The sequence below is a fragment of the Ictidomys tridecemlineatus genome, chromosome Y (assembly GCF_052094955.1).
Source record: "Ictidomys tridecemlineatus isolate mIctTri1 chromosome Y, mIctTri1.hap1, whole genome shotgun sequence".
NCBI classification, from domain to species: domain Eukaryota; kingdom Metazoa; phylum Chordata; class Mammalia; order Rodentia; family Sciuridae; genus Ictidomys; species Ictidomys tridecemlineatus.
The window spans coordinates 1,584,413-1,595,107 of NC_135494.1; the positions used below are offsets into that span (position 1 = coordinate 1,584,413).

At 41.4% G+C, this 10,695-nt stretch overlaps 1 protein-coding gene across 1 annotated transcript; it reads right to left on the reverse strand.

Annotated features, from left to right (window-relative positions):
- Window positions 1-1,321: 1,321 nt before the first annotated feature.
- On the reverse strand, window positions 1,322-10,070 carry LOC144371963 (uncharacterized). Its single transcript, XM_078035327.1, is given in 5 exon segments — window positions 1,322-1,489; window positions 1,492-2,933; window positions 3,502-3,562; window positions 3,741-3,867; window positions 8,972-10,070. Coding segments are annotated over 5 exon segments (1,665 nt in total). The 5' UTR covers window positions 8,975-10,070; the 3' UTR covers window positions 1,322-1,457.
- Window positions 10,071-10,695: the final 625 nt, after the last annotated feature.

A 10,695-nucleotide genomic window follows, 5' to 3' on the forward strand; every position in this document is an offset into this window, starting at 1 on the left:
CACAATCCCTACATCCACTCCAGGGTGCATTCTCATTACCTCTGAATAGACAAAAAATAAATGAAGTCACACACCCTTTTTACTCACCTGCAGTGGTTTTCTCAAAAAAAGAAGCTTCTTGCTGAAGAGGTTGTATAACTGTAACTTCACTGGAAAAGCAGGCTGAGGCAGGGGATTACAAGTTCAACATCAACCTCAGCAACATAGTACGGACCTAAGCAATTCAGTGAGACCATGGCTAAATATTTGAAAAAAAAATAAAAAGAACTAGAATGTGGCTCAGTGATCAATTGTTTCTGGGTTGAATCCCTGGGAACCCAAAAAAAAAGTAAAAGAAATTAAAATAAAAAATTCTCTCAAGTCTAAATAAATATAAATGGATCTGAAACAACTGAAGGTCTCACCACGTTTTTATATACAAGGCTTTTCTCCAGAGTGAGTTCTTCCATAATGTTCAAAAACAACATGGAAAAGTGAAAGTGTCATCACATTGTTTAAAGAACAGAAGGGTTATCCCTGATGTGAATCCCTTTATGTCTTTGAAGGAAACCATGAAAGCTGAATACTGCCCCACACGGCTTTTCCACAGGATTTTCCACAGTATGAGTCCTTTCATACAAGGGAACAAAACTGAAACACTTGAACACTTACTTGCACATGATTTATTCATTTTGGCATGAATCTTTCCAGAAGAGTCTTCCCACACCTTCTAAAAAACTGGGAAATTAGAAGACTTCCCACATTAATCACATTCTCAGGGTTTCTCTCTGTATTGTCATATATGAGAAGGAAAGCAGACTGGGATGGGAAGCTGACAGAATGTACCTAATCTTCCTCATTCTGAGGGTTTGTTTTCCAGTGTGAGTGAAATGACTTTGAAGGCAACAGGAAAAATGGAATTTTCCAAAGTCTTCACATTTAATGCTTTATTCAGTTGGATCTAGTAGTGTTTGCCTTTAATCCCAGAGACTCGGGGTCTGAGGCAGAAGGATCACAAATGTGAAGCCAAACTTAGCACCTAAGCAAGGCCCTAAGGAACTCAGCAAGTCCCTGTCTCGAAATAAAAAGGAAAGACGTTGTGGCTCAGTGATAGATGACCCCCAAACTAAATCCCCAGTACTAAAGATAGATAGATTGATTGATTGATTTGGATATGTGAGCACTTTTTTCACTTTGACAAGAAATACTGATTTCCCACATTTCACATTCAAAGAATTTTTCTACAGAAAACTTACTACATGTTAAAGAGTGAAACCTTATTAACAGAAGACTTTGCCAATTGTTTTCATGAGTACGATTTCTTTTCACTATGGGTTCCTTCATGTAAGTGAAGCTGAGCAGAAGTAACAAAGGCTTTTTCACATTGTTTACAACCATAGAGCTTCTCTCCGATATGTATTCTTCCATGTCTTTGAAGGTCACTGGAACTAGCAAAGGCTTTGAAACACCGCTTACACTCATAGGGCTTCTCCCCAGTATGCATTCTTCTATGTTTGCAAAGGCTACTGTGTGCAGCAAAGGCTTTGCCACACTGCTTACATGCATAAGGCTTCTCTCCAGTATGAATTCTTTCATGCAAGTGAAGCTCAGAGGAACGAGCAAAAGCTTTGCCACAGTGCTTACATGCGTAAGGCTTCTCTGCAGTATGAATTGTTTTATGTGAGTAAAGGCCAGAGAATTGAATGAAGGCTTTTCCACACTGCTTACATTCATAGGGTTTCTCCCCAGTATGTGTTCTTCTATGTGTCTGAAGGCTAATGGACCTAGCAAAGGCTTTGCCACACTGCTTACATGGATAAGGCTTCTCTCCACTATGAACTGTTTTATGTGAGTGAAGGCCAGAGGAATTAGTGAAGGCTTTGCCACACTGCTTACACTCATAGGGCTTCTCTCCAGTATGCGTTCTTCCATGAATCTGAAGGGAAGTTGATGCAGCAAAGGCTTTGCCACACTGCTTACATTCATAGGGCTTCTCTCCAGTATGCGTTCTTCCATGAATCTGAAGGTAACTGGATGTAGAAAAGGCTTTGCCACACTGCTTACATTCATAGGGCTTCTCTCCATTGTGAGTTTTTTCATGTGAGTAAAGGTTACTGGATGTAGCAAAGGCTTTGCCACACTGCTTACACTCATAGGGTTTCTCTCCAGTATGTGTTCTTTCATGTCTCTGAAGTTCACTGGAACTTGAAAAAAGTTTTCCACACTGTTTACATTTAAATGACTTCTCTCCAGGATGTGTTCTTCTATGTCTTTGAAGGTCAGTAGAACTAGCAAAGGCTTTTCCACACTGCTTACATTCATAGGGCTTCTCTCCAGTATGTGTTCTTCCATGTATTTGAAGGTAACTGGATGTAGAAAAGGACTTTCCACACTGCTTACATTCATAGGGCTTCTCTCCAGTGTGCATTCTCTGATGTATTCTAAGTAAACTGGGATAAGCAAAGTCTTTCCCACATACCTTACATCTGAAACGTGCATTCCCCATGCGTGTGATCTTGTGCCTTTGAAGACTTGTGTGTGAAACAAAGGTTTCACAATCTTGTTTACATTCATAGAATCTCTCTCCATGAGTTCTTTCATGTCTTCTAAATAAAGAAGGGAAATGAAAGGCTTTTCCACATACCTCACATTGAAAAGGTTTACCTCCACTGTGTGTTCTCATGTGTCTTTGAACACGTGTGGAAGAAGATGAGGCTTCAGCACATTGTTGATATTCATAGGGTTGCCACCCAGTATGAGTATCTTCATGCCTTTGAATGTCACTAGAACGACTGAAGACTTTCCCACGTACTGTACTTTCATAGGGTCCATCTCCAGTTTGTATTAACATTTGTGTGTGAACATTTTTTAGAAAAGCCAGGGATTGCCTATATTGTTTAAATTCACGAGGCTTCTCTTCACATTCTTCGTGTCCAGAGTGAGATGTGATGTGCCTATGAAGTAATGAAGGGCATATGAAGTCTTTGGCACACATATAATAACCACATGGATTTACTCTATTAAAATTTTTCTTTGTCCAGGTAAGAACTGGAATCTCATTGAAACTTTCCCCACACTATCTTCTTGGCCATTGAAGTTTACCACCACATGGCTTCTTTGAAGAATGACCAGCACATTATCAATGCTTGATTCATTCATGATTTTATACTTATTTATAGGACCTAGGCTTACATTCCTACCAACATCAGGTAAAGGCTAGGTTTCCTGATGGGTTAAAATTGCCTGAAAATCAAGAGATTGAAAGGAAACAATCCTTTGCTATGCAGCTTCCCTATGGTGATTATCCAAATAGTGATATTCACATGCAATATCATATACTTTTGGCATGCCAAGTACTTTGAGAAGACTGAATATCTGTTACAGCTTAGTATATATTTCTGGGAAAAAATATTATAAGAATAAATACTTCTCAAATTGTGCATATTTCTTGGGTTGGTCTGTTTTAAAAATTATATGACATTCTCAGATTCCCTCAAGTATTTCTCTTGTGAGCACAATTACCTTAGAATGCTCTCAAAATTTTTGATCTCATCTTCAATGTTCTTTTCATTCCATTTGTTTCCTAAAATGAGAAACCAGAACAATCTTTAAGAATTTTTAGGAGACAGAATGGTTTGTCAAATTGTAGGTGCCTTTTATGCTGCAATAATTCAATAACTGATAACCTTTTTATGTTCTAAATAAATGACCAAAATAAACATGAGTTCTCTAGTAGATTAATTTTAAAAAATCATTATTACCTATAGAAGCCAGGTTTCTGAGGACTTCCAGCATCACATCTCTGTAAAGGTTCCTCTGGGAAGGATCCAGCAATGCCCACTCCTCCTGGGTGAAGTTCACAGCCACATCCTCAAAGGTCACTGAGATCTAAAATATCCCACAAATGTTAACTGGAGGTCAGGAGAGATTGACAGCAGAAGAAATATGTACTCAACAAGCTTGATGTTCACACGATTCTCTGAATTTCTGATTAATTCCATGATTTGGTCCAACAAAGCTTTTCTGCACTCAATTCCTCACAAACATTTCAACACTAGAATTGAGCCACTCAGAAGACAAGCAACTAAGTGTTTACTCCCTTCCATTGGTGAGTACACAGGAAGTAAGACAGTATCATGAGTCACTTTGTTGGTTACACCTCTATTACATGTCCTAACAGCCTTCTCTGCAGTGGAGACCTAATATTAGAATCCCCAATAATACTTACCCTTAGGAAAGAAAGCTGAGTATGAAATTGTTGCAATCATAGAACTCAGCAATTTAGAGAGATTCTGCCAACCACAGTGGGTCACTGTGCCTACACAGTTAATATAGACAACACGGCATTCACTGATCTCTTGATTCTTTCTGAAAGTCTATTGTTCCTTCTTTAAGGAAATGCCTAGAACAGTCCCCACCCATGACTTCTGAGCATGGATCACAAAGAAGATTCCCCTACAGACAGCATACAGACAAATTGACACTTGGGTTGCCACAATTTGTGAACTGGGGATTGTGTTCATCTTGTGGGATTACACGAAGAGAACAACTAGATATTTGGAGGTGCATTTCTCCATAACAAAATTAATAAAATAGAAAACATGCACAATGATTAAAAAACACAAAAACTTAATGATTTCTCAAGGTTACTGTCAAAGCAGAATGAGGTAAGTGGAAATATGGAACATGTCTTAGTTATAACTCAATGACCCAAAGATGTCACCTTGCCCAAACAACAACACTGCAAGGTTTTATAAGTCTCAAAACATTTTTCTTAATGAACAGCAGACACGAATTTCTAAATCTCATAGCAACAGTGAATGTGCAAGGATTGTCAATAACCTACTGAAAAGCAGAAAAATAACAGACGTGAGATTGACCATGCCTGAGTAAGATAAGACTCCAGAATCCCTGGGATAAATTATTTTTCTATTCATTTATTCATTTATTTATATTTTGTACCAAGGATTGAACCAAAGGGTGCATAACAAATAAGCCCTCATTCACTGCCCTATTTTATTTTTAATTATTTCTATTTTTGAGAGAATTTCTCTAAGTCGTTCAGTGCCTAACTTGATGAACCTTCCTTTGAAGTTGTGATCCTCCTGCCTATGAGTCCTGAACTGCTGGGATTAAAAGGATGTGGGGGCCCTAGGCTGAATTTTCAAGTAACTGTCTTGAATTGTTAGTAGCATGCACCTGAAAAAAAAAGTCAAAATACATCAGGCAGAGACATACAAAAGTCCCCAGGACAGAGAAGAATAAACTGCTACACTGGGAGACCTCACCACAACACTGCTGGGTCTGTGATCACGTAGCAGAGCAACAGACAGGAGGGATTCCCTGGCCATTAATCAAAGTAAAACACAGCCATCTCAGGATCACAGTACCACCACCCAGAACAGGCCACATCCTGAGCCATGAGCCTCACCTCAACAAGTGTGCAATGCCAGTGAAATCCCAAGGAGGCTCAAAGAACATGGGAGTTAAAGCAGAAATCAGATCAGAAGCAGCTGGAAAACCTTTAAGCAATTGGAGATGCAACACAGAGCTCTAAACAAACACAGGAAGAAGAGGTGACTTTAGGGCAAATGTGACCATGTTGAGAAAAATGAAATATAAAAGTCCAACATGAAAAACCAGCACAGATGGTGCACTGGGGGTCTCTACAGCATCCAAAGCACATTCCAGAAAAGAAGAGATGAAAGCAATCATTGACCCTTGTACTTAAGGAGAGGAAAAAGGAGCAAGGTAACTATTCATTAAGCACAGGCGGGTAAGAGGGGGTGTTGGTGAAACCACAATCAATAAATCAGCAGGGGCTGGAGCTGGGGCTAAGCTGTAGCTCACTCTCCTTGCATGTGTGAGGCAGTGGGTTTCATTCTCAGCACCACATATAAGTAAATAAAGATCTATGAACAATTTTGAAAAATTAAGAAAAAAACAATTATTTAAAAAAGAAATCAGCAGTCAGCAAAACCAAGTTCTGCATGAACATCACCATCTCTGACAAACTAATATGTGGCTAAGGAAACAGAGGACAGGAGTGAGGTTATGGCTCAGTGTAGAGAGCTTGCCTACCACCAGTGAGACACTGGGTTGAATCCATACCAGCACATCAAAGTAAATAAATAGAAGAAAGGTATGAGAAATACAATAACATTCAACAAATAAGAAATCCAAAGACACAGAAACTACCCATTAGAGTTAAAATGGCCACCATTACCATCCATGGGCTCTTCAACAATATCATGAACATGCACTTGACACAAATCTGATAACTTAGAGGAAGTGGCCCAATAATTTAGAGAGACCATCTCCTACAACATACACAGAAGGACAAATACACAAAACAGATGAGCCTGTGCCTAATAAAGAAACTGACTCAATAACTCATTACCATCAAAAAAGTGAAATGTAGGACATCCTCACACCTGGGCATGCTCACTGAAATACTCCATGATCACTCTCCCATGAGACCTAGACCATGACTCCAGCCTATGAGGCTTTTCAGATTTGCACAGCACTGCACTGCGGTGGCTGGTCCTTATGCGCTGGGAGAGTTTTTGCACCTCCACACTGTGAGAGAATGCAAGGGTCAGGAATCACTGGTGACCTGGCCTCTCACCACCAGCATCCACAGGCTGACTGTCCACCTGTCTCCAAGGATGGGAACAAGGCTTGGGGAAAACAAGGTCCCAAGAAGTTAGCTGTCTAGATGAGACTTGTTCCAGGACATTCCTTTGCCACAAAACCTCAGTTTATCCCCCAAGAGGCTGTACCTCACAACTTAGGCTGTCCTCTAAGAGGAGCTGACCCAGGGCCTAAAGTTCCTTGAACCATGCAGGGCACAGGACAGCTGTGGGCACATGGTGGCAACCCAGGAAAGGATAGTGGCTGAGAACATAGGACTCTCTGAGGTATCAAAAGAAAACCAGCCTGAGAAATCTGATATGCCGTCTATACCTAAGAAAGATAAAGAGAGAAGCACAGGATTTTCCCAGGTGTGAACTGAAGTTCTCTATGAACTTGCTCTATATCAATGAACCTTCAGACCACGTGACTTTGGGAAACTACACCGCCATGAGGATACTAAAACGGGGTCCTGGATGGATACCAAAAATTCTCATCTGATATCTTAAGCCCTTTCATAGCCAATTACCTTAATCTCTATATTAATCCCAAATTCTCAAAAAAAATGCACTTCTCAGAATATATTACCAACCTTACCTGACATATCACCACCATCCTCCAAAACTAATAATGTACTTAACAGACCTACAGAAGAAACTCCCCCCCTTTTTTTTTCTGTAGCCACTCATCTGATGATCCTACCAATGCAATTGGTTAATGTATTCATGCATAACTTTCTTTTACAAATGACCTTGTCAGCCAAGCACAGTGGGGCACAACTGTAACCCCAGCATCTTGACTAGGTCAGGAGAACAGCTAAATTCAAAGCCAGCCTCAGCAACTTGGTGAGGCCCTAAGAAACTTAGTGACATCATGTCTGAAAATAAAATATAAAAAGAGCTGCAGATCTGGCTCGGTGCTTAAGTACCCCTGGGGTCAATCCCTGGTATTTTAAAAAAATGTAATCTCTTCCTGGTTAAAACACATACATCATTCAGGATAAGTTGAATCCACATTCCTGAGTATGGTCATTAGTATTTGGGTCAAAATAAACTATTTTCCTCAGGTATGGTGGCCAGTGCCTTTAATTCCACCACCTAGAGAAGCTGAGGCAGGAGGATCACAAGTTCCAGGCGAGGCAGGACAACATGGCCAGATCCACTTTGAAAACAAAATTTAATAGGGCTGGAGATGAAGGGCAAGAGAATAAATCAGACATTTTATCCTATTTGCATATGTGACTACATGACCAGTGTGAATGGACACTAGGTACAACCAGGAAAAGGAGAAGTTACACTCTATTTACATATAATGTGTCAAAATGCATTTTACTGTCATGTATAAGTAATGGAAACAAAGTAAAATAAATAAATAACTTCTGCCAAAAACAAACAAACAAACACACAAACAACAAACAAAAAAGGGCTGTGGATGTAAACCAAGATTCAATATCCCTAGTACCAATAACCGACTGCCTTATTTCATTTAAAGTAGCTATTTTATCCAAACACAGGATGTGTCAAGTGACTATTCTTTTCCCTCAAGGATGATATTCAGAAACAGAAAACAAAAGTGTTATTCTCGCCAGGGACAGTGGCACAGGCCTGTAATTCCAGGGACTCAGGAGGCTGAGGCAAGAGGATCACAAGTTGGAGGACTGGGCTGGGAATGTGGCTCAAGTGGTAGTGCACTCTCCTGGCATGCATGCGGCCTGGTTGGCTCCTCAGCACCACATACAAATAAAGATGTGTCTGCCCAAAACTAAAAAAAATAAATATTAAAATTTCTCTCTCTCATAAAAAAAAAAAAAAAAGAAGTTGGAGGGCAGTGTCCCAAGCAACTGGGATACTATCTCATTTTTTTTTTTTTTAAATTGGGGTGGGGGGTATGCCTGAGCATTTCACTGATAAAGCTTCTCTAGTTTTGAACTGCAATACAAAAACAAAATATTGTTTGAAAGATATCAGTAGAGAAAAAGTGAAAAGTAATAGGCTGTGTCCATTTGAAACACAGGAGGAAGACCAGATATTTATGACGGGAAGTGGAAAAGATGGGGCATTTTAGAACACAGGAGGGAACTGCAATTTGAGAGACCTACAGCAGCTTTTGGAGGAACTAAACTGGGGGAAGGAAAGTGGATTTGGGATCCTGCTTCCTACACGTTTGGAAGAGTGGGGGCAGGCCACCAGCAGGGAGGGGAGGGGAAGCTGGGGACAACAGCCGCCCATTCAACAATGGAAGCCAAGGGACAGGACCCAGGGCCACCTCCAGAGGAGACTCCGCCAGGCTCTGCAGCCTGTTTGTGGGGGCCCCAAGGCAGGTGCTGACCATGTCCCTTCAGCCCTGGACACAAACTCACCATTTTTGTCTTTCTAGGGGACCTGGCGTTCTCTCGAGGACCTCAAGGCAGCCGAGATCAAGGGGAACACAGCCTGCTCAGAATCGCTCAGGCCTTTTGGGCAGAGCACGTGGGAAGGAGCAGAGTTGGTGAGAAAGAAAACCCCCGCGAGATTTCCAAAGCCCGCCCTTCCCCTCTGTCCAGGAACCTGATTGGACAGTTCCACCCCAGCATCCCTAATGGGGCGCCTCCAATCAGGACTCTGCATTGTGACTGACAGCTAAGGTTATCCAATCACTAACCAAAATTGCCTAGAGTGGCAGATCCTTGGCCCCAGCCCTTTTCAGGTGGAGCTTCTTTCCTGGGCTGGGAACTAATCCAGGTGGGAAGCCTTTGCTTGAACTTGGTACAAAGGGTAACACCTGGGATTGAGCTCTGGCTGAGGGAGACTGCTTTCCCAGCATGGGTGATGCCCTGGGTTTTAACCTCACCACAGGAGCAAACAAACAAAAAAACCCCAACAATTAAAAAAATCAACAAAAAAAAAAAAGTTACTTAAGGAGTCTAAGGCAGGAGGAGCCCAAGGTCAGGTGAGCATTTACAAATGTTAATGCTGTTTACCATGAGGAGTCCTTGCTTTCCTGAATCTTGCAGTATAACACCAGAGAAGCAGATGGAGAGTGGAAAGTGGAAGGTTTAATAAGAGAAAGCACAAAAGACTCCCCCCACCCCAGGAAGAAGGGGACCCAAAACGCAGAATCCCTGGAAGGGGGAGGTCTTCTCCCTCTTAAACCTAAGGTCATCTTTTGTCCTCCCACATTCCTGTCCTTTGTTTCCCTTTATGGTGCACATGGTAGGGGATATGGGTGGGAAGGACAGAGGGTGGGGAACTGGTGGACTGGTGGGGCGTGGAGCAGAAACCTGGGCAGGAACAGCCCTGGGTGGTTTGATTAGCATCTCCGTTTTACAGGGAGCTACTTCATTAACCGTATTTGGGACCTGCCCAAGGCCATGGGGACATGAAAACTTACTCCTCAGGTGAGGTTTTTGTTTGTTTGTTTGTTTGTTTTTTGTTTCCCAGGCTCAGGTAAGATTCCATTTTTTTTTAAAGAGAGAGGAGGGAGAGAGAGAGAGAGAGAGAGAGAGAGAATTTTTAATATTTATTCTTTAGTTTTCCGCGGACACAACATCTTTGTTGGTATGTGGTGCTGAGGATTGAACCGGGGCCGCAAGCATGCCAGGCAAGCGCACTACCACTTGAGCCACATCCCCAGCCCCCATTTTTTTTTAATTGAACCTTATATTAGACTCCATTTACCTAGATACACAAACTACTATCTATCTTTCAATCTGGCTTCAAAAACAGGGAGATCCTAACTGAAAATAAAGTAAAGAGAGTTGGGGATCTAGCTCAGAGGTTGAGCCCCGCAGGGATTATCCCACAGAACCTCAAAGACCTTTATACACATATAATATCAGCTGGTGTGACCTCAGGCAACTTATCAAGACATAATCTCAAAAGTTTTAAAACAATATTTAAAGATATCACATATATCACACATGTATGATATCTGAAAATAAAAACAGTTGCAGTAATTCTCATCACCTTCTTCTACCACTGATCTTTTGAGGAGATAGCATGAGCTAAGAAAGGAAGCAATTGTGTTGGTGATTTCACTCAGTGTTCTCTCCCCAGCGGAAAGGGGGAAAACAGGGGAGGGGAGGCAATCCTCTTAGGCAGCAAT